Source organism: Puma concolor, chromosome E2 (assembly GCF_028749965.1).
Source record: "Puma concolor isolate L17-30 chromosome E2, mPumCon1.1.hap2, whole genome shotgun sequence".
NCBI classification, from domain to species: Eukaryota; Metazoa; Chordata; class Mammalia; order Carnivora; family Felidae; genus Puma; species Puma concolor.
In genome coordinates this window covers 29,720,603-29,745,019 of record NC_141681.1, presented here as the reverse complement: position 1 = coordinate 29,745,019, position 24,417 = coordinate 29,720,603, and the positions used below count along the sequence as shown (strand labels likewise).

The 24,417-nt window shown below is 44.5% G+C and overlaps 2 protein-coding genes across 3 annotated transcripts in view; both read left to right on the top strand.

Annotated features, from left to right (window-relative positions):
• LPCAT2 (lysophosphatidylcholine acyltransferase 2) overlaps positions 1–24,188 on the top strand; it is a 71,896-nt gene extending 47,708 nt beyond the window's left edge. For both annotated transcript variants that reach the window (XM_086689407.1, XM_086689408.1), the window contains 3 exons: positions 14,602–14,700; positions 18,259–18,394; positions 22,230–24,188. In XM_086689407.1, coding sequence (XP_086545533.1) covers positions 14,602–14,700; positions 18,259–18,394; positions 22,230–22,414 — 420 coding nt within the window. In that variant the 3' untranslated portion in view covers positions 22,415–24,188. The remainder of the gene's footprint in view (positions 1–14,601; positions 14,701–18,258; positions 18,395–22,229) is intronic.
• On the top strand, positions 1,441–10,246 carry CAPNS2 (calpain small subunit 2). Its single transcript, XM_086689409.1, has one exon. The coding sequence runs from the start codon at positions 5,268–5,270 to the stop codon at positions 6,021–6,023; it is 756 nt and encodes a 251-aa protein (XP_086545535.1). The 5' UTR covers positions 1,441–5,267; the 3' UTR covers positions 6,024–10,246.
• Positions 24,189–24,417: the final 229 nt, after the last annotated feature.

The following is a 24,417-nucleotide window of genomic DNA, read 5'->3' as shown; positions in this document are numbered from 1 at the left end:
TGACACAATTAACAGAAAAAGGCCATAACCTTCTTCCTGTGCAGTCATACAAGTCGTCCTAAATGTTTGGTGGTCCTGTATGTCTGACCATTTCCTTCTTCATGTCTCAGGTTGACTGAGCTGCTCCATTCAATCCATTATAGTATTTTCTCTCACTGAGTGTTGTTCCGTTAGGAATATCCACTTAAGCGTGAGAATTATACACTTTATTTTTGGCTCCTCAATGCAAGTATACCTAGGAGGTGCTCAGAAGAAACAGAAGGGAGGCTGCATGAGTTAAAGCTTAACTTTTTTTATTAGCACAAGCGAGCAATTGCTGGCCTCCTCTGTGAGCATCAGGAAGTAAAGAACAGAGCTTTGCAAAGAGCAAATTGCGTCCGACCAATTTAATTTCCTCCTATGACAGTGACAGTCCAAGATGATAAAGAAGAAGGAATAGATATTATCTATATGGGCTCTAGAAAGGCTTTTGATTTCATCCAACATGACATCTTCATCAATAAATTAGGAAGGTCTGGTCCAGATCATGGTGCAGTTAGGTGAAAGCACCCCCCCACCCCACCCCGCCTCCAATGGAAAGGATTCCCTGCAAGTGGGAGCTTGTATGTCCTTCTGGGTTCAGCAGCCCCATCTCGGCATTCTCTTTGGAGGAGGAGCGCCATCCTTGGTGGGTCACCACCAGGAATACTTCTGAAAAGCAGGCAGTGTGTCAAAGTGGAGGTGAGGGTAAGTACGTCCTTAAAAGTGGTGCAGCCAGACCCAAGACAAAGGAAGATGAAGTCAACATGTAGCATACAAACACTTGGGCACGAGAAGGAAAGGAAATGCAAGGTAGGAACGACACCACCGTCACCACTGCAGGACACACGAAACTCTAGACTCCTAGAATTCTAGCGCTGGCAGGGCCTTCCTGTCAAACCGCCCACCTTCCTCATTTCACAGAAGGCCGCCAGCCAGAGAGAAGAAGTATGGTGCTCAGGGCTACAGGGCTGGTCAGTTGCAGGACTGAGATTAGAACTGCTCATCGGTATTCTTTTTACTTTAAACCATCACTGTTGACTTTTTTATGTATGTCATGTGTGTGTGTGTGTGTGTGTGTGTGTGTGTGTGTGTGTGTATTTTTTAAGTCAAATGTGGGATATCCTACAAATTAATAGTAGGCACTCTAAGCACTGACTATAGTCTCTCAACCAGTCCTTAAACCTTACCAACATGCTTTGTTTTCATCAGCTTAGGAAATAGAGCACTGGTCAGCAGACTACAGCTGATGGACCAAATCTAGCCTGATGCCTGTTTTGCTAGTTTTACTGAGACACAGTTGGGCCCTACATATGTGTGTGTGTATATATACATATATATATACATATACATATATATATATATATATATATGTGTATATATATATGTATATATACACACACACATATGTATATGTATATATGTGTGTGTATAAATAACTTTCTTGAGGCATTATTTTGCATATCATACCATTCACCCATTTCAAGCCTACAATTCAGTGATTTTTAGAGTAAATTTGCCAAGTTGTGCACCCATCACCGTAAATCGGTTTGGGAACATTTCCACTGTGTCTCCTCGTGGCATTAAGTGTTAGCTCCTGTCACCAGCTGTCTCCCAGCCATAAGCAACAACTACTGAGTTGTGAGTCCTAAAGTATGATTCTAGACCTAGTCTAGGAGAAAGACTTTCTGTCTCTACAGATTTGCCCTTTCTGGCCGTCTCCATATATTGGAATCATACAGTATATGGTCTCACGTGTCTGGCTTCTGTCACTTAGCGTAATGTTTTTTGCAGTTCGTCCTTGCCACGGCATGGATCAGTGTTTGTCCTCTTTTGCTGCCAAACAGCCCTCCAGTGTATGGATATACTGCGTTTGGGTTATTCACCAATGGTTGGTACACGTTCAGGTTGTTTCTACTTTGGGGCCATTACGAATAATGTTGCTAATAGCATTCACGTATTACTGTTTACGATTTTAATTCGGTAGCTTTTCCCCCTCAAATGGAGGCTAAATTTTCCAGCACATGTGTCTTCTTCCCTTACTCTTTCTTCCTCCAGATATGGACAGTAGAGTTCCCACAGACAGCAACCAAAGTTACTATTAATGTTCTAACAAATAGCCTCAGGGGGTTAAATAGTCCAGAGAAGAAAAGTCCTGCTAATCTGATAGCAGTGTTTTATTCCAGGATGGCTTATGAGAAACTGGTAGCCAAATGCCCTCCATCTTCATGGAAAGTAAAGGAGGGGAACTGGATCTAAACCTCAGTGAAAGCCACTTCCGCTGGGCCTGAGGAGGCGTGTTTTATGTGGCGGTGGCTGCTATCAGGTTAATTTGCAATATCATAAAAACAAAGCCCATGCAATTTCCTCTGAGAGGAGCTCATGTGAATGGATTCCAATCTGTCCGAGGCCAGATGGCCCTGTGATCCCCTAAAAGGAAGATGGTCCTTTTGTGGTGCTTTCTTCTGTGTGGTTAGGGAAGACGTTCGGCCTTTGGTGTTCGCAGAGGCCACTTCATTGTGCCCATGAGACCAGTTATTGGAGTCGCTGTGTCATAAAACCAGTCGTTGGGAGTGTTCTACACAAACCACTGGGTGTGGCAGAAGGAGACATCGCTCCCATGTCCTGAACAGAGCAGTGTCCCCCAGCTACTGTTCTCTCCCTGACACTGGCTAGAACAATCATAATTCAATTCTAGAATTGCACAACTTACAAAGTAATTTCGCATCTCATCTTCTTTCGACTTTATACACGAGCTTCGGCAGCTCCCGCTGAGAAGTAGACTGTCACCTGGCGGTTCAAAGCCTTTTCCAGCCTGAGTCTGTTCTGCGGATCTGCCGTTATGGCCTGTCGTGCCGGGCAAGGGACTGTCATCACGTCGGTCTGTCACTTAAAGACCACGCATCCTTTTAGCTCCTCTGTATTTATACTACGCTGTCCCTTCACATCCGTCGTCTGTTTGAGGAACTCTGGCTTGCCCTGTAGTCAGGCCTGCACATTACCTCGTGTGTAGGTAAATGCTCTCCTTGGCAGAATTCATCGCACCCCTTTCGGGCACCCACCATGCTTGATAATACAGCACCATACCTTTCCTCAGTAGCCTACCTTCCCTGAATTTTTCTTTACTCATCGCGACTATTTTGTCTTTCAAAGGAATTCTGTGATACCTAAATACCAAAGAATACTGTATGCAGATGTAATAGTTTAGTATTAATAGTAGAAATGTGAACATAGATGTCAGGGTATAATTACAACCAGTTTTCGGAGAGCGTCCTCGAATCTTGAGCACAGCAGTCCTGATGGGTTCACCTCTGGATCCTAAACACTGAGCCCACGTCCTGATACCTAACAAACGACCCTGAGTCATTAGGAAATAGGCAGAGAGATGCTATTAACCATCATTTTGCAGATTTGAAATTGATTTCCAAAATGCTAAGCAATGTGATGGTTTAGTTATTATGTCCTGGCCACCTTTCCTTGAGTTCACTGGTAGACCTTCCAGAGACCTCTGACGGGCTGGTGCCCTCCCTCTCTAGCTAGCACCAAAGGTAGGGTCTCTCAAAGTATTGTGCGGGACTGCTCGTCATAGACTGACTTTGGATACTTACTGAAAAAAATCAAACCAAATCTCCCAAATGCAGCAAAAGCCAGACCCAAGATCAGAAATGAGAGGACAGTCTATTATCATTAGGGAAACGCACATCAAAACCGTAATGAGATGTTAGCACCTCGTACTCATTACGACTGACGCCCCGTCAGGATGGCTGGAAGGAAGGGAGGGCAGGAAGGAGTGTTGTGGAAAACAGTATGGAGGTTCTTCAAAAAATTAGACACCGAGTTACCATATAACCCGACAGTTCTGCTTCTGGGTATATATTCCAAAAGAACTGAAGGCAGAAACTTGAAGAAATACGTGTCCACCCACATTCGTAGCATTATTCACAAAAGCCAAAAAGTGGAAGCAACCTTTTGGTTGCTTCCCAGCAGACGAGTGGATAGACAAAATGTGTTCCGTACATACAGTGGAATATTGTTTAGCTTTGAAAAGGAAATAAATTCTGACACATGCTACCACACGGATGGACCTTGAACACATCATGCTGGGTGAAATAAGCTAGTCACAAAGGGACAAATCCTATGTGATTCCTCTTACACGAGGTACCCTAGAACAGCCAAGTTCATGGAGACAAAAAGTAAGAATAGTGGTTGTCGGGGCCTGGCGGGAGGTAGGAACAGGGAGTTAGTGTTTAATGGGGACAGAACTTCAGTTTGGGAAGATGAAAAGTTTTCTGGAGATGGATGGTGGTGATGGTCGCACGATAATATGAAGGTGCCTCGTGCCATGGAACTGAGCTCTTAAAAACAGGATGGTGAATTCTATGTTATATGTATTCCACCACAGTTTTTAGAAATTTAATTCAAATTTTAAAAATAGGGCGCCAAGAGGTGTGTACTGTTTGACTCCATATATTTAAGGTACAGCAATTGACCGATGGTGTTCGTCATCAGAATAGTGGTTACCCTTGGGAGGGACGAGGCTCTGGGGGTGGTAATATTCTATCTCTTGATCTGGCTGTGAAGATATGGGCGTGCACAGTGTGTGAAATTCTCTGAGCTCTACATATGCCTGTTACACTTCAGAAAAGACTCCAAAAATGTACATCATGAGCCCGACAGCAGGCTACAGAATCAGAATCTCTGAGGATGGGACCTAGGGACCCTGCATCTTAATCCCCCTACCCTCTTCCAAGTTTTTCTTAAGAACACTGGACTTGGGGAATCTCTGCTAAAGGAGAGGGATTAGGGAACTATCCTCCCAATGATCAAGAATTCTGTTCTGCTCTAACAACAAATCTTCCTTAGGAAAGACATTCTTGACATCTTTGAGTCACTTAGCTTCTGTTGGGGAAATGCATGGTCATCTTTCAGATGTGGAGAAGTCAATGATGTATAGAAGCATGTATTTTAATATATTACATTTTAAAATAGTATTTTTGGTAATTCGTCATGCACACAATAGCTTACGAATATTTTACTGAGGTGCTATAAAAACTGGCAGGTGCTAGGACCTAATGGAAATCAAGTATTCAGTAGGAGGGGAGACATAGCACCATGGGGCGTGGTGCCCTGTTAGCAGGTACAGAAAAGCCAGTTCTTCCACCTATAAGCTAATGAGACTCCATTTCAGCTCTCTCCACGCCATCTGCAAGGTATCAGCAGCTTTTACACTTGCTTGTTAAACCAAAAGCATGTTTCTGGCAAAGGCTTTATTGGAAGGGGCTGATCGGGGTCTTGGGGAAGCTCTTGGAGGCCTTCTTGGAGGAGGCGGTCAGAGAAGAGGAGGAGGAGGTGGAGGAGGAAGAAATATTGGCGGCATAGTTGGAGGAATTGTGAATTTCATCAGCGAGGCTGCCGCAGCTCAGTACACCCCAGAACCCCCTCCCACTCAGCAGCATTTCACCAACGTGGAGGCCAACGAAAGTGAGGAAGTTCGTCGGTTTCGGCAACAGTTTGCACAGCTGGCTGGGCCGGACATGGAGGTGGGTGCCACCGACCTAATGAATATTCTCAACAAAGTCCTTTCTAAGCACAAGGACCTGAAGACCGACGGCTTTAGTCTTGACACCTGCCGGAGCATCGTGTCTGTGATGGACAGTGACACGACCGGCAAGCTGGGCTTCGAAGAATTTAAGTACCTCTGGAACAACGTCAAGAAATGGCAGTGCGTTTATAAGCAGTATGACAGGGACCATTCTGGGTCTCTGGGAAGTTCTCAGCTGCGAGGGGCTCTCCAGGCAGCAGGTTTCCAGCTAAACGAGCAACTTTACCAGATGATCATCCGCCGGTACGCCGACGAGGATGGAAGCATGGATTTCAACAATTTCATCAGCTGCCTGGTCCGCCTGGATGCCATGTTCCGTGCCTTCAAGTCTCTGGATAGAGATGCAGGCGGCCTGGTTCAGGTGTCCATCCAAGAATGGCTGCAGCTGACCATGTATTCCTGAAGCGGGCAGCGAGAAGCCAGCGCCCTCCCGGAGGACGGGACCGCCAAGAGCCTAGCCGCGCCGTCTGCACGGTGGCCGATACCCTGCCCAACAGCTGTCATTTCCCGCGAGCTCTTGCACCGGCCTGAATGCTTCTGAACTGGGGCGGCCCTTTAAACAGCTTCATTAAAGCAGATTTTTTTTTTTTATGAAGGATGTTCTGAGTGGTTTGTATGTCAGCTTTTTGAGGTACCGGACATATATGGACAGATGCATGCGTGCTGTGGGGCGGGGCGGGGCGGGGCGGGGCGGGGCGGGGCCCCAGCGGAGTAGATTTTAACAGGCCGTCGCTTATTTGGCGAGTGAGTTCCAAGGAGCAGGAAATTTGTTGTTATTGAGAGTGAAATTTTGAAAAACTCCTGGAATAAATCAAAAAAGCCCTCCAGAGATCCGTTTTCCCTTTAAAAAGGTGAGGAGGAGGAAAGTTCAAAATCTGTTTTTCTCTCATTTCACATCTGCTCTTTGCATTGTGTAAGAAAAAAAAAAAGATGTGTTCCTGGAAACCTATTTAACTGTATAGGAGCAGGTTCAGAAATGAGGAAAGAAGCAGTTTCACAGGAGGGGGGTAGATACATGTAGCTCTCTAACATTCCAGAATTCTTTTATTCCTGTTTCTCTAGTAAAATAAGCATGCGGCAACCTTGTTTTGAGGTATTTGTAAAGAGGGTCAGGGCATTGGAGAATGAAGGGCGGACCTGTAATCCAAAATGTCACTCTTAATCATTCTTACATGCACGTATACAAAATCAGGCATGCCAAGTTCATGTTGGCTGGCTCTTGTCATGTCTTGCCCTGCCTCAGAGCTAGGAATATTTGTTTTGCTCCTCTTAGAAAACTGCAGATGGAAGAGAGAAGTAAGCAAAGAAAAACAAAACAAAAGTAGAGCTTACCTAAATTGCCGTCAGTTATTTGGAATATAAAGCAATATAGAGATACATAAAGATTTATAAATATGGTTGACTACTATTATTATAGTGGTTCGCAGCCCTGACTGCAATTCAGAATCAGAGAGAACTCTTCACGGATACTGATATCTGACTCCCTTTCCAAATGAGTTAGAGAAAAATCTATCTCTAGAGGTAGGGCCCAGAGAAGAGGTTTATTATTATTATTATTATTATTATTATTATTATTATTTTTAAATGTTTATGTATTTTTGAGGGAGAAAGAGAGACAGAACACGAGTGGGGAAGGGGCAGAGAAAGAGAGAGAGAGAGACAGAATCCGAAGCAGGCTCCAGGCTCTGAGCTGTCAGCACAGAGCCCGTAGCAAGGCTCGAACCCATGAACCATGACCCGAGCTAAAGTCGGACCCTTAACGGACTGAGCCACCCAGGCGCCCTGGAGACATGAGTACTTTTAAAGCTCCCCCAGATGATTCCAGCAAGCATCCACGGTTGCCAGGCAGGGCAGTCGTGCTTTCTTGCGTGTGGCCCTCGGTTTGGCTCTTTCATTTTGATTCAGGTGATTATGGTGGGGCAGGCAGGATCCAGTAGACTCAGCTACGGGGGCTGCATGGGCAACCGCTCAGTCCCCTCGCCTGCTGTTTAATTGGCTTCTACCCCTCCTGCTTCTCTGGCTTTTCATGCGTTCCCCCTCTCTCCAAGGCTACCTTGGAGGGTCCTCCTGAGGTTGAAGATAAATTCTTCCTTCCTCTGTTGACTCATTTAGAGGAGAGTTTAACTATAGACCCGACGTAACTCCCTCGTTAACAGCCCGCGGCTGCCTGGGAGCAATCCCCAGTGAAATCAGGCGAGGTCGGCATTTGGCCTCTTTGCTCACCATCATCATCATCATATCATATTTATGCACCACCACGTGCGTATAATCCTGCCCTGAACCAAGCACAGAGACCACCACGTCCACCTTCCGCCAGGGGCTTTGTAACTTAAGCCTGCTCTGGTGTGCTGCTTAGACCAGGTATGGTCATATCAGAATGAGGCTGCCGCCAGCAACCACACGTTAATGTCAGGATTCCTGTTTTACAGTCCGCCCATTCAGATGTTAGGCATGAGCGTAGGAATATAGCCAAGAAAGGGGAAAGCCGCCAAGATGCCTTTTAAGGTCTCAGAATGTTAAGCTTATTATTTAACCTTTCTGCGTGATGGTTGTAGAAAGGGCAGCATAACTGCACTGCACTTTTTTTTCCTCACTTAATTCTAAATATTTTTTGGAAGTTAAGACAGTTACCTCAAGTGGGAGGCGGTATTAAGTATTTTTCTTGCTCCTCACGGGTCAAGGGATTATCGGCCCTTACGATTCTCTTCCTGACTGCACAGGGCAGAACATCCCACAGTTACTTACATTTCTCTTCTCTTCTCTTCTGAATTTGTAGAACATTTGTACAGATAACCCCAGTCACTAGAGTAGACATTGGAAAATCCAATCCAAGCTCTGGATTTTTTTTCAGTACCCCAAACTTTGGCATTGTGCAGAAGCAATAGCCACAAGTAATTGAATTTCTTAGTTTTTTTCCAACAGTTGATGTTTTAATTTTTTTATGTTTATTTATTTTTGAGAAAGAGAGAGACAAAGAGCATGAGCAGGGAAGGGGCAGAGAGACAGGGAGACACAGAATCTGAAACAGGCTCCAGGCTCCGAGCCGTCAGCACAGAGCCTGATGCGGGGCTCGAACTCGTGAACTGTGAGATCATGACCTGAGCTGAAGTCGGACGCTCAACCGACTGAGCCACCCAGGTGCCCCAAATGTTCTTTTTTCTTAATGTTTATTTATTTTTAGAGAGAGAGAGAGAGCATGAATGGGGGGAGGGGCAGAGAGAGGGAGTCGCAGATTTCGAAGCAGGGTCCAGGCTTTGAGCCATCAGCACAGAGCCCGATACAGGGCTTGAATTCACAGACTGTGAGGTCATGACCTGAGCCGAGGTCGGGTGCTCAACCTACTGAGCCACACAGGAGCCCCTAAAGGCACATTTTCAATGTAAGAGGGAGTATTTATGTGATACACTTTTTTAAATTTACCATTTCTACATGGAAGACTACTTATAACCTAAGACAGAGGTCTTTGATTCATATCATTTCATCCCATTATTTTTCAATTTCTAACATTAAGCTATACGATCGATGTTTTAAGTTGAAAATAATAATACCCAGTGGGGCGCCTGCGTGGCTCGGCTAAGCATCTGATTCTTGATTCCAGCTCAGGTCATGATCTCATGGTTTGTGGGACAGAGCCCCGAGTCAGGCTTTGCATTGACAGTGCAGAGCCTGCTTAGTATTCTCTCTCCCTCTTTCTGCCCCTCTCCTGCTCACTCTCTCTCTCTCTCTCAAACTAAATAAATCAATAAATGTTTTTTAAAAAGAGAAAAGAATACCCGGCGATTTTAAAAAAGCAAGTGAAATTGTACCATCTACACTTTTTAATTTCAAAATCTGCCACTTGGTTTTGAAAAACACCTTTATCTTGATATAATCATTGGATTCTGTAACCTGTAACAACAGGAAAAAGAACTACACGCTCTGTACCTAAGGAAAGCAAACCTCTGAGAATGTTCAAAATGTATACATCATCTTAAAGGTCACTTAAAATATCTTTTGAGTAGTAGTGCTTGTGTTTTTAAAAACTGTTTTTTTAACTCAGAAATTCCATCAGTAATATTGCGCAACTAACCCATGGTGGGGCCTTAAAAAATATTCACAGATGCACCTGCAGGGTCCTGATATTTAACATGTTTATTGATCTTGAGGTGCTTTTAGAATCACTTCTTAAAAGTGTCTGCGTTTAATGCTAAGTGGATTAAAGCAATTTAATTCCTGGAAAATTGGTAATACAATTACATATGTGGGTAGAAATACGCTCTTACTAAGAATATTTGAGCCAACAGAATGCCTCTCCCCAGAATCCTCTGGGAAACTGAGAATTTACTGTATTTTAATAATAGAACTCCTTTGGATTTGTAGAGTATCTTCAAGGACTCAAGGCCTTTTTCTGTTGACTGCTGCATAGTAAGTTCTGTTTTTATGGAAGCATTTCTAAATTATTTTGATGGTATTGACGATCTCTCACCTTCAGGGGTGGTACCAATGATAACATACCAAAGAGAATATAGTCCTGTCCTTGGGGGTTTGCCATTTCAAAATGTATTCACACCCATATCCTTAAATGCTGCTGGACTTCAAATGTTGTTAAACATACCTGCTTCTGTAGAAATAAAAATGTTGAACGAATCCAACTATGAAAAGCTTTAGGGAACGGATACCTGAGAATCAGATGCAGGAAAATCACCATTTGTCCCTTCTGCAATTTTAAATGGGCCGTGTTTGAACATGTGGTTTGGAACTTCCTGCTGGTCCTAGAAGCTAGTGTCGAGTGACAGTGGGACTGGCAGGGCGCTGGGGTGCCGTGAGGTCACGGTGACCGTCAGCCCTCACTTCCATGCTCTTCTGATCCTGCTGACCACCAGGGAAGGCACGGGGCCCACCGTCTGGAGCTTCGTCCAGGCTTGGTCACCCCTTCTGTTTGCAGTGATTCAGCGCAAATCCGTGGTTCCTACTCGGGGCTGTCCTGGCCTCCAGATTAGGACAGATTACAGAGGGATTAGGGTCTCCTTCCAGAAAGCTGGTCTCCTCCTTCTAAATGTGGCCCTGAAATATTCTCAAGCCTAGATTTTTTTTAAGTGTCTAATTTTTCCAGAGAAGTTCAATAGGTTTTTAAAGAATTAACTCCACAGATCTGAGGGTTAATCTTTATCCCGGAACTGATTTGAAATTAAAAAATGAAAGGAGTGTCCCTCATCGTATACTTTTTTATTGTTTGTTTTTTGAATCTATTTTATTAAACTACTTGCTTTAATTTGAATGATTCGGAATCCAGTTACCTAAATTTTAATTGTAGTTGATGATAATAGCAAGTTTTGTGATGTCAAGTGAAGCGGGATAGAGCCCCACGTCGGTGCAGAGCCTGCTTGGGATTCTCTCTCTGCCCCTCCCCTGCTCGCACTCTCTCTCTCTCTTTCTCTCTCAAAATAAAAAAAAAATAAAAATAAAATAAAAATAAATAAATATTTTTTAAAAAGAGAAAAGAATACTCAGTGATTTTTAAAAATCATGTGAAATTATGCCATCTACATTTTTAAACGTCAAAATCTCCCGTTTTTTTTATTAGTAAAAATGAATTCTTTTTTTATTAGTAAAACTGAATTAGTCAAATGGATGATTTCTAAGGTTCCTTCCAGTTCCAAGTCTTATTATTTTTAATTTGGAACCTTAACAATGTATCATTTTATTCATCCAATAATAAAACACCTAAGAATGATTTCCACACTGCTTTCCCCTCCTTACACTACTACGATGAAAATGTAACATATAATTTCTCATGTGTCTGATTAGCAAGGTCTGCTTTAACATCCTTTATCAAGGGTCTGCTTCTTTTTGTCAGCCAAGACCACTCCTGGAGAAGAGGTCCAGAACATTACTTTGTTTTGTGAATAGTGGTAATGTGAAGAGTCCTTTATATTTCTCTTTGTCCCTCCGAAAAATGAGTTCTAATACTTGACCTGTGTTTTACGTAGGGTTCGGTGGTAAAGATAAAAATTGGATGCCTCACAATAGAGAGACAACATAAATTTAAAAGCACAGGCCCAGGCACACAATCTATGACGTCTTCAGTGTCCACAGACCATTCTTCTGTACGTTCTTCCAAACTTCTATCCAAGGCCCTGTGTTGCTTCATCAAGAAAGCCACTTGCGGAATAAATGTGCCTATATTGAATAATACATCTATGGTTTGGAAAGCTGCTCTGCTCGGCCTCTGAGGCTGATGAACAGCAGCCCTCCATGGTGCATAAGGAAGTAAACTGGTGCTGGCCCAAGAAGAAAATGATGTCACTTAAAACTCTACCGTCTCGGGGCGCCTGGGTGGCGCAGTCGGTTAAGCGTCCGACTTCAGCCAAGTCACGATCTCGCGGTCCGTGAGTTCGAGCCCCGCGTCGGGCTCTGGGCTGATGGCTCAGAGCCTGGAGACTGTTTCCGATTCTGTGTCTCCCTCTCTCTCTGCCCCTCCCCCGTTCATGCTCTGTCTCTCTCTGTCCCAAAAATAAATAGACGTTGAAAAAAAAAATTTTTTAAACTCTACCGTCTCTAAAATTTCTGGTATGATGAAAATGTCATAGATACTGATTGTGGCAGTGGTGGTTACCCTGGTGTATGCCTTTGTCAAAACACCTTAACTGCACATTTAAAATGGGTGCTTTTCAGCACTTTCGACGATAGCCAAATGACAGACAGAGCCTCAATGTCCATCAACTGACGAATGGATAAAGCAATTGTGGTTTATATACACAATGGAATATTATGTGGCAATGAGAAAGAATGAAATCTGGCCCTTTGTAGCCACGTGGATGGAACTGGAGAGTGTGATGCTAAGTGAAATAAGTCAGAGAAAGACAGATACCATATGTTTTCACTCATGTGTGGACCCTGAGAAACTTAACAGAAGACCATGGGGAGGGGAAGGAGAAAAAGAAAAAAGGTTAGAGAGGGAGGGAGCCAAACCATAAGAGACTCTTAAAAACTGAGAATAAACTGAGGGTTGATGGGGGTGGGAGGGAGGGGAGGGTGGGTGATGGGCATTGAGGAGGGCACCTGTTGGGATGAGCACTGGGTGTTGTATGGAAACCCATGTGACAATAAATTTCATATTAAAAAAAAAAATGGGTGCTTTTCATCAAATGTAAATGATACATTTTCTTAAGTCAACTTTTTTTCAAACAAACTGATTCAAGAAAAGGAAGAAATCGCCTTTGTAGATAACCAGACAAAAATGGAAGTCAGAGGACCTGAGTTTTTGTCTCCGGAATAAACCGTGTTACTTAAGGGAAGTCTTGAAATATCTTTGTTTCTATTTTCTCTGATGGGAAAGGGAAGTTAAATTGCTTCTCCTTTTAGTTCCCACCCTGCAGTAAGATAAAGCAGCACGCGAAAAGTGACTCTTGATCCTTTGAGTCCTGGTTGCTTCCAGAAGCAGGCAAAAGCTGCAATTTTCTTTCCTAGAAAAATGCACACACACAAACTGCACACCGTTTCAGGGGCTTCACGGCCTCCCCTTACCCCAAGCTCATCCGTGGAACCCCAGTGAAGAGCACTTACTTCAGTTCTATTTATTTATTTTTAAAGTTTTTACTTATTTATTTTTTAGAGAGAGAGAGAGCGTGCAAGGGGGAGAGGGAGAGAGAGAATCCCAAGCAGGTTCCACACTGTCGGCACGTAGCCCGACGTGGGGCTTGATCTCATGAACCGTGGGATCATGACCTGAGCTGAAATCCAGAGTCAGACGCTTCGCCATCTGAGCCACCAGGCGCTTTAGTTTTTCAAGTGAACTCAAAGTAGGTAAGAGTCAAGGAGAAAAAGCAGTATTGTTTCTAGTGCCTACCTATGTGCGCTAAGCACTGGAAATACAGTGCCGCACAGAGAAAGCAATCCTTGCCCTAGAGGACTTCCTGATGGTCGAAATGTAGATACTCGGCCACAGGTAAAGCTTACGCTCTTGGTGATGCCGAACACCATTTGTTCAAGTGCGAAGTACAACGCTAGCTCTATTGTTGCCGGTTCACACTTTATCTGGGAATTCATCACTTGAAGACTTTGTGCCGCCCAAGTGCTTCTAAGACCCTGGGGTTATAATCGCAGGGGCCTCTTTGCAGTTCTCGGAATCTCCTTCTCCCCACTTTGGCCTCAGCGTTCCTGTCTAGACGAGTAGTTCACGTGTAAGAAACAGCGCACTCAGTCCACCTGGCTTAGAATTATCCATGCCTTCTTTTGTATTGCCGTGCCACACCTCCTGAGGTACAGAGATACTAATGTAGTAGCTAGATGCTTCAGAGTTCTGGATCTTCTGGGGCCTCACATCATCATGGGGCCATTGAAGTGGCTCAGATTTGCACACTTGCTTCTGGCTTATTGCAGACAAAGCCTGCAAGGAAGAAAGAATCTGTCTGCAATTGTTGCCTGAGTCTGTCCTTCCTTTCCTTTCCCTTCCCTTCCCTTCCCTTCCCTTCCCTTCCCTTCCCTTCCCTTCCCTTCCCTTCCCTTCCCCTCCCCTCCCCTCCCCTCCCCTCCCCTCCCCTCCCCTCCCCTCCCCTCCTCTCCCCTCCTCTCCTTTCCTTTCCCTTCCATTGTCTACACATAGAGAGTTGCTTAGTGACCTTGGTCACTCTCTAGTGACCTGTTGGTGTTGGCCATCATGGCGGGGCCACCACCAAGATTCTAGATCCTGCCTCGAAGAGGGGCTTCCATCAGGCCTTCGCTCAAGAACCCATGCCAGGTGCCCCAGAGCCGCTCTACATGGCCTCCGTGATTAAATGTTTTTATTTCTTACTAAGCAGAAATATATTTTCCTTCCTTCTGAACTGGGAATGGGCAGGCCACTAGCCTGCTGTTCCCTCTCAGTAGGAACTTTTTTTCCAAGTAAGCTCAGCACGTGATGATGCCAAGCTGTGTGACATACCTGGAGTCCACCTTTGCCCTGTGATCAATGGTAATTCAACTGGTGGCTCTCCTAATTGATTTCTCCCCTCCTCTCACAGAACCATGATGGCAGCATTGACTTCCGAGAGTATGTGATTGGCCTGGCTGTCCTGTGTAACCCTGCCAACACGGAGGACATCATCCAAATGGCATTTAAGGTACTGTCAGCCCCGCTGAAAACATCTTCGTCTGCCTCGTGAACAAGTGTTGACTCTAAGTGCATTATGTGAAAACCAGTGAATCCATTACCTGAGTTTATAGATCTGCTGGGACGTGTACACAGGGGTAATGTGATTAAGACAATTGCCACTGAGACTAAAGAAACCGCAAGCATCCGGTTAAGCAAAAAGGAAGTCCTTGGGAGAAGCTTAACTAATAGCATCAAAATTGAAGAGCCGGTGAATTTAACAAATTCGCTTTAAAAATTCTTTCTTTCCAGCCTGTCCGTTTTGGAGCCCCGAAGTGCGGTGTATAAATAAACACCACCTGCCACTAGTCATCCTAATTCACCATCCGGAAAGTTCTCCTCTGTCCTCACATTTTCTCCTTCTGTGTGTCAGAGCTATTTTAAGTGCTGTTTTCCTGATGGAATTTATTTTATTGTGGGATGTCAGGTGAGCGTCATGCTAAATGTCCCAAGTTCCCCACCCTGTGTGTTTTCCTGGGGTATCACGTGTACTTTCACAGCGATATGAGGGAAGGGGGGCGGGGCAGAGGAATAGCACGCATGGTCCCGTGCTCAGCAGAACCCGGTGGAGGTTTGAGCTGTGACGACCCCGACTCCCGTGTATCACCTGCATGCCCCCAAGAGGAGCTGGAAGAATACGTTCCCAAAGTGTTTTTCGTTTTTCTGAGATAAAAGGTGCTGCATCTACTGCGTATTTATGCAGGATGTTCCCTACCCGTTCTAAGGCTGTGTCGTCTGCTCTCAAGTAAAACAAAAACTTGATTCATCCTTCAGCTGCATGGAGGTCTCCCTGTTTCCACCCACCATGACCACCGAGGACCTTCCCTGTTCCTGCTCCTACTTCCCTCTCTTCCGGATTTTCTGAGAAGAGCATCCCACAAGGTTTTCTTTCCCCTCTATTGTCTAGAAGAGACTCTCTTCCTCCGAGAGTCCTTTCTCACGTTTTAGGGGCCACCAGGGCAAGCCTCAGGAATGTTCACGTGCTCTGTCATCGACGGCGAAGTCCCCAAGCCGGCTTTTTATCTCAGATTGGTTAAAACGGAGTTAACTGTTAGGCCTATAAAGAACCCAAGTGGTTGATGCTTAGCAGATGGTCAGAAGGCAAGGGCCAGAACTTTTTCCAAGTTTAAAACGTTTGGCTTTTACAGACTTATTCATCATAAAACCTAAAATTATACACATAGCTAACTGATTCCAATTCAGATATTTCTGTTTCTGTTTTGGGACTGCATACATAATTGTAAGTTTAGCTGAGTAAACGGTCACTTTTGGTTCACCGATGAAAGACCCGGTAGAAAATTTGGCCCTCAGTCACAGTAATTATTGTTTTTAAAGACGCCGTGAGATTTTTCTCTGGCCTAGACCTCGGTTTGGTACAGAGGCAGGCAAGGAGGACCTGACACTATAATTAACTCTTTTTCCAGTAAGACAAGGGTCATGCTTTCCTGTGGTTATTTTTCAACCTCCTTTTCCAGGTGTGTTTGGTGTTTAAAGAAATATTTTGGCATACTTTTATGTTTCATTTAGTAGTATCCGTTTATACGTACGGGATCCAATCCTTTACTTGGGAAGCACTTCCCAGGTAACTCCCCGTCCTTGATCCCATTCCGTGACCACAGTGACCTTCAGGGGTAGAGTGTTAGCTAGCGTTCTCTAGCCCTGAGCAGACAGGCGTGGACTGTGGCTGCAAAAATCACCATATGGCCGGGGAGGGGGCTCAAGGGTGGTCTCAGAGGCAGCGACCCCAGAGGCCAGTTAGAATGAGCACCTCCAATTCTGTCCTCTGTCCTCAGTCGCGTTCCAGGGAGGGTCCAACTGGTCCTGCTGTAAAGAGCGTGTGCTTGCTGGAAAGACGGGGTATTTTGGCTCAGAGTCCCACCGTAGTCCATGCAGTGGGGAGATACCACTCCCCCTAAGGAAATCAGGGTGCTGAGCTCTCTACTGGAGTCCAGAGTGTGGGATTTACTCTGCAGCAGGGAGACTACTGGGAGCGATGAGTAGTTGAGGGAAATTGAACATTTCAGTGAGGGGCACAATCTGGAGTAGTGATGACAGAGGCCAGATGGAGAAGAAGCAAAGGCCCCCAGTACGGACACGTGAAGGGAACTGCCACAGAAGTGAGAGCCACCGAAGCGCCAAATGTGACAGATGAGTTGCCGAGGATTGTTTAGGGATGGAAGGCCCGGGAAGGAAGCTGCGCTCCCGCTTGTGAGGAGCCGGGTGTGACGAGATCCTTGGCAGTTACTGCTGAGCCCCGGGCCACCCTTTGCAAAAACAAATGCTCATTCGCTTTTCACTTTGGTGCTGTTCTCCCTCCTATTGGGGCTGAGTCGCATGCTCTTCATTTCCGGTTCTCCAGCTCTCTGGCAGCTTCTTCCAAAGTACTTCCCCTCGTGCTGTCCCAGGGCTTTGCCTTACTGTGTGCGTTCCCTGCAGATAAGCTCCGACACACCCCTCGTCTCAGCTCTTTGCCGAATTCCCGGCTCAGGCCTCGCCACTGTCCTGAGCTGAGGCGCTTCATCTCCTCCCACTCAGGTTTTACGCCCCCAGGTCCAGCTCCTAGGTCTCGGGGGACCCCTGTTCTCCCGTTCTTGGTAGGGCACCCACTTCATCCCAGGTGCCCAGGCTAGAACGCCCCCCGCCCACTCACACTCCTTCCCGTCCATCCCCGCGGGCCCCGATTGCCATGCCAGTCCTGCCCCTGCTTTCTTATAAATCCTGCCCCTTCCTGTCCTTCCCACTCCTCCCCCTCACACTCTTTTTTTTTTTTTTAAGTTTATTTATTTATTTTGAGAGAGAGAGCATGCGAGCATAAGTAGGGGAGGGGCAGAGAAAGAGGGAGAGAAAGAGAATCCCAAGCAGGCTCTGTGCTGTCCATGCAGAGCCTGAGGCAAGGCTCCATCTCACGAACTGGGAGATCACGACCTGAGCCGAAATCGAGGGTCCGAGGCTTAACTGACCGACCGAGCCGCCCAGGCCCCCCTCCACGCCACACTTAATTGGCTCTCCCGCCTCTAGTCTTTCCAACCTTCTGACCCCAATCCATCCTCCTCGCTCTGAATTCACATATGATCACAGCGCGTCCCCCACTGTCATAATCCCACAGGGTTAGGTGAGGTGTCACACACCCATCATGGCGTGAGTCCTGCTTGTCCGTCAGTCTCCTGGTTCCAGCCCCCGACACTCACCTGCCAGTCCTTGTATGTTCCAGGAATATCCCTTTGTGCTCTGAGACCCACCTCACGTGTCACCTGGGTCAAGCTTCCCCTGACCTCTCCCGTAGGATTCATCTTGTTCTCCACAGGCCTCCCACGTCCTCTGTACTTACTGTTGTTGTCACCCCTGTTTTAATTCTGTCTCTTTCCATGCCCAAGCTACATGGGCAGCAGAGACCATTCTAACTTCACGTGCATCTCCCTTGCCCCTGGCACAATAACGGTTTGAATTATTAAAGATTTTCTGGGATTACTCCATCCCATTTCTGTTCTGCCGGCACTCATTCCTATATTTTATTTTCCTCTTCCTTCAGCTCTTTGATGTTGATGAGGACGGCTTCATCACAGAGGAAGAGTTTTCCACCATTTTGCAGGCCTCCCTTGGGGTGCCCGACCTGGATGTTTCCGGTCTCTTCAAGGAAATAGCCCAGGGGGATTCTGTTTCGTATGGTGAGTGGGCAGCTTGGTTTCTGCTTTAGTTTACCAGGAGCCATCCCTGACTACAGATGGACCCTCAGGCGGGAGGTCCCTCCACTAATTCTATTAACAGAAATAACGGTAATAATGATGTTGACAGTAATAATAACAGGGGTAGTGGTGTAAGAGTAGCTAATTACTGAGGGCTTAGATGCTAAAGCACTCTTCTAAACATTTTTAATAAGTCTTTATTTATTAGCAGGCCTATTTAGTCAGTACTCTTATTTTTTATTTTTTTTTATTTTTTTTAATGTTTATTTATTATTGAGAGAGACAGAGCATGAGCAGGGGACGGGCAGAGAGAGAGGAAGACACAGACTCCGAAGCAGGCTCCAGGCTGTGAGCCATCAGCACGGAGCCCGACGTGGGGCTCGAACTCACAGACCGCGAGATCATGACCCGAGCCGAAGTCAGACGTTCAACCGACTGAGCCACCCAGGCGCCCCTAATCAGTACTCTTAATTATTATTTGATTGAGATGCATAACATTTAACTAAGTTACCTAAGGGCATCAGCTAGAGAATGTCAGAGCCAGGATTCAAAAGCCGCGACGGTCTGGTTTTAGAGCCTGCCCTCTGCCCTCCCCACCTTACCTGTCATCCGCTGCCCCTCCCGGAAGGGTCTTTTCCCTTCCACCGTCTCCGTGGCTGAGCAAAACTGAGCAAGTCAACTGAAGTGGGTGTAACCACAGTAGAGCAGTGGGGACTGAGGTGCCAACAAGGATAATAGCAGCTAAACCATCTATTGATGTTCACCGTCAGCAGCTTAGCTAAGCTTTCACACAGGCTTGTTTTCTCCCATCATGTTGATGGCACCGCTGTGAAGCTGGGACTTTCACGGCAGAAGAAGACCCTGTGGCCACACGGCAGGTCCAGCCATCAGTGACCAAGCTTTCTCCAGATGGCTTGAGTCCACACATCAAAACAAGTCCCCTAGGGCTGAAGGATGGTCCGTCGGTTTCCGCCGTTATTTCCTGGTACAGTCGTTGAGAAACATCTGAGTGGAGAAGCCCAGGTGACTCCTTGGCTCAGCTGTGCCATTCACGTCAGGCTGGCGTACCTCCCCCAGCCTCTCCTGCAGGCTGCAGGGGGATTCCTCTTGAGGGCCTCTTTCCTTATGGTGCAGAGTTTCAGCTTAACTTTCATGGGATGGGGGAATTAGATCGCAAAATTCTTTTACTCTCTGTTTTTAATTACTATCATTCTGCCTGCCCTTCATTCTATGTTAGGTAATTAAATGCCTAGGGCACTTACTCTATTGAGAGGAAGGAAGGAAGGAAGGAAGGAAGGAAGGAAGGAAGGAAGGAAGGAAAGAAGGGAGGAAGGGAGGGAGGGAGGGAGGGAAGGTGGAAAAATGGGAAATACATATTGAGATAAAATGTATGAGTCATAAACCCCCTGGGTACTAATTCTCTGACCATTTCCTTTCACAAGTAAGACTGCTTACTGAGTTCAGAACAACTCAGAACAACTATTTGGTTGCCAAATTCAGCCCTACTATTTGGAGTAACTATTTCAGTGGCAGTTATACCAAAAATGATTTGTTAGGTAGTCATAACTTTGCCTGTCAGTTTTAATAATTTTATCTGCTTTGTTTTTCGGTGTTTGATCTTTTTCTTTTTTAGAATACACACCGTATCTCCCTTTCCCCGATATTATACCTGTTTCCTTTTTTTTGCAAAAATGTTCGGAAGCATTTAAGTATGATTTTATAAAAGAATAGCTATTGAAATGTATCAGAATGTGACCATTTAAATTATTTTCCTTCTCGGTTTTCCATTAGCCAAATTAATGCCCAAATTCCACGGATTAGCCAGTTCACAGTACTTCTTCTAGAAATGAGTTGCTTTTTAATGCCACTGACATCCCCAAAGAGGACAGAGACCTTGACTTTTTGAATAGAGCACAAGTCTTGAAAGACCTTGGTTTCAGTAGATCAACTCTCCTGTTTACTTTCCGTAAAAGTCACTTAAGTCCCCTGTGCCTTCAACACTGAGACAGACTCCTGCAGATGAACCTTTATTTTGGATGTTAAAAAAGAACATTCAAAGAACATGTTAATAGCTTGCCTGATTCAGAAACATAAAGTGGTCTATTAATGCAAAATAATGTTGCTGTTGCAAAGCATGATTTGGGCTCAGTCTGGTAGCTTTCTCATCACTGAGACCTATTTCTTTCTCCAGGAGTTGTGTGTTAGTCTAACATGCTGTGAAATAGACTCTGGGTTATCAGAGGATTTTTAAAAAAGAAATAGAACTAGAACATGGGGTTAAAAATCCTTTTATTTGGATAGCTAGCTGATTCAAAGTCTAGGCTCCTTTTGCTGTGTAAACTCAATAAAGTTCTCTCCGTCCAAACAGAAGAGGATAGAGGGGCTTCAGAATTGAGGGTGGCATTATACTTCAGAAACATCAGGTTATCGGAGGCTTGACATGCAAACTCTGATGGTTAACTTAGTTAGCCTTCTAAACCTCTACCTCAGTTCGTAAATCCAAGACCCCAAAGATAGAAAGAGGCCCACGACTCAGAGATCTCATGATAGGATGATTATATATTGTACCTTCTACTTGTCTTTATTGATCATAAGTCGGGGCTCAGCTTCTCAAGACTGTGAATTTGTATACCAGAATTAAAGGTTAAAATCGTTTGGAAAGCCAGTAAGAAAAAGTCATGAGCAATAGCATTTTTAAGCATTTTTTTATTATAAAAAATAACAGCAATAGAGAAAATTGAATGAAAACATAAACATAGAGCATCACAAGCTTTTGTAAAGTGAACACTTATGTTACCAATGTTCAGGTCAAGAAATAGAGCTTTTCGGGGAGCCTGGGTGACTCAGTCAGCTGAGAGTCTTATTTTTGGCTTGGGTGACGATCTCACACAGTTCAGGTGTTCAAGCACCGCATGGGGCTCTGCGCTGCCAGTTGGGGAATCTCTCTCTCCCTGTCTCTCTGCCCCTCCTCCCTTCTCTCTCTCTCTCTGAAAATAAATAAATAAACTTAAAAAAAGAAAAAGAAATAGAGCTTTTCAGGGAACCCTTGTGCACCCCTTCCCAGGGACAACCCCTTTCTCTCTCCTAAAGCGGGCATGACGGACCTGACTTTAAAAGTCCAACATGGGGTTTGTTCTCACGAACCATGAGATCTTGACCTGAGCCAAAATCACGAGTGAGACGCTCAACGGACTGAGCCACCCACGTGTGCCTAGCGAACCTGACGTTCAAAGGACTCTCTACCTCGCTTTACTTGTTAGCATCTCACCACAAAGTACCATCGTTAAATATCATGTGTTAGCTTTGGCCGAGTTTTTGAACTTCATATAATGGACTCATACGAATATGCATTCTTGTGTATCTGGCTGTTTTCATTCAACGTTATGGCTTTAAGATCCGACCACATGGCTACAACACAGCTGTTTGTTCATCTTCTCTGCCGTAGAGCTGCTCTGTTCCATGAAAATGCTACGCATCCCCATGTCTGCTGCCGACAGACTCGGGTCGTTGGCACTGTCACCCGTCATAACTAAGGTCGCTGTGAACAGTCTTATTCATGTCTCCCAGAACAAACACACCACGCACAAATTTCTCTAGGTTATAGACTTCGGAAGAGAATCGACAGGTCACGACGTATGTACATCCTCGACTCTACTAAATGATGGAAAAACTGTCTTCCAAAGTGGCTGTATGATTCCTAAGAGTCGAGTAATGGGAGTTTGCAATGATCCTATCGTTAAGGTCCTATATTAATCGGCATCGTGCCAAAAGAAGACGCGTCTCTATTTACGGGGTTTTTTTTTTTTCTCTCTTCTAGAGGAATTTAAAAGTTTTGCCCTAAAGCATCCACAATACGCGAAGATATTTACAACCTACTTAGACCTCCAGACGTGCCATGTGTTTTCATTACCAAAAGAAGCCCAGGCAGCTCCCTTGATCGCCAGCAATAAAGTCAGTCCCGAAAATCACGACGAGAGCACCTCAGACAAAAAGGATGATTAAAAGCAAGTATTCACAAGGAAAGTCATTTACTTGAAGTTGTAAAGGCATTTATTGATAGCATTTTCAGTGTGACTTTTGAGTAATGATGATGTTTAAAATGGAAAGCTTTTTTGAAATAAAAATGATAGATTTTTTTATTAAAAGGCTTTTATTCTTATACGTATATGAAGTAATATACGTATGAAGGGAATACGTATATTCCCTTTCTTTTATGTTGTGCTGTGCTGGTTGGTTTACTGGTGATAAATACGTTTTTATGGATTTCCCAGCTTAATTTGCATATGCAAATGAATGCAACGGTCTCACTTATTTACTGATGAGTGCTAATCAACACTGTAAAAAGTCTTAAAGAGGGTAAACACTTTTTAAACCTACTTCACTCTAAAGAAATGAAGTAATATTGTTATCTCGAATCCTTTCCCGTTCTGGAAATGAGTGACAAGTCTAAGGAACATTGTGGAATTTCATGCCGTTAACTTCACAGATGCATTATTTCTATTTCCAATTCAGTTTCTTGGATCACTGAATTTGCTGGATTGGAAGGGAGGGAGAGCTTCGTTAATTCAGTGAGCCTTCTTAAAACTCATATTCTCTCTCTTGCACCTTTATGGAAGATTTCCTTAATCGCCTGCTAAGGAAATTATACCATTTTGCATGACCTACAGTTTAGAACCTTGTTTTAAAGACCCAGGCTACGGCCAAAGGCCAAGAGGGAATTGCCTTATTGCAGGTAACCTTAATTACCTGCTGAGAAAATGAATCATTTGCCACAGGGTCTAGTTTGAGTTGCATAGTTCAGAATGTAGGGCTTGCCCACTAAATGAGTCAGATCTGCCTTCCTTATATAGTATTAGAGTTGACATATTTTACAATCCAAGTGGGATGGTAAGCGTCCTCACAAATTTTACAGCTTGTCTGAGATGTCTACAGGGAAAACACAAAGGGTTCCAAAATATCGAAAGTTAGGGAATCTGAAAACCTACTTTATTAGTGTAAAGAATTTAACCCCCATGCGGGAATCTGGCCGTGACATCTTTCCTTTAGGTTAGGCAGCAACTTCCTTCAAGTGCCATTTTGATTGGATGTCATGCATCGTACATATGGTTAATATCACCTGTGTTTGAAATTTCGAACGAAGACCCAGTTACTATAATGTACAAAAATAGTTGGCTCACTTCTGAATTGTGTCTTTGAATCCAGTCTCTTTGTTTGGGCTGTGTTTCCAAATATATTGGCGATTTACCCCCGAACTCATTTTTTAATGCCATTATTGAAGTTGGAAAGCCTCACGAGAGGTGGGTGATCATTTCAAGCCGGTTTTACACATGAAGCAGTTGGTGCTCTAAGTGAATGAGTACATTCGGAGCATCGCTTCCCGAAATGTTTTATACTTAAGCACGTACGATCGTTTGCTTTTTCATATGCTTTAAAGCTGTTTAGACAAAGTATTGAATGAGCTGGAAAGCATTGCTTAAGTAATTAGAAAAGCATCTGTCCCGAATAGTGTCTGAGTGTGCGATAGAATGCACGTACTACTCAGGTACCACGATCGCTGTTTATCATAGAAAGGCTGCATATTACTCCTGTTAGTTACGAAAAAGTAGCATTATAAATGGAAAGTTTCCTATGAGCCTCCTGAAAACGATCCCACTGTTTTCCCATTTTAAGCTAATATTTTGTGCTCCTTAAGTCCACTTCTGCCAATGTAATATCCCTATTTTATTATGTTACTGAATAAATAAACTTGCTACGTAAAATTCTTGACAATTAAAAAGTTCTGGTTCTGCCATTTTGTCTCAAAGGTAATACACCTTTTTAATATCATGGTTTGAATGTGTTTGCATATTTATGAAAGTGATTAATCATTCTTGTTTGCCTTTAAGCTTTATGAAATGTCAGGCATGATCTTACTCTAATGAAAAACTCAAATTTTAGCTAAAGGTGCCATAGTTCCTATTCTTAAAGAAGTTGACTTTGGCCAGTGGCGTGTGTCTAACCACAGT

Bases quoted from the DNA above. Each gene is read 5' to 3' on its own strand.
- CAPNS2 (XM_086689409.1), top strand. From the start codon at position 5,268: ATGTTTCTGGCAAAGGCTTTATTGGAAGGGGCTGATCGGGGTCTTGGG.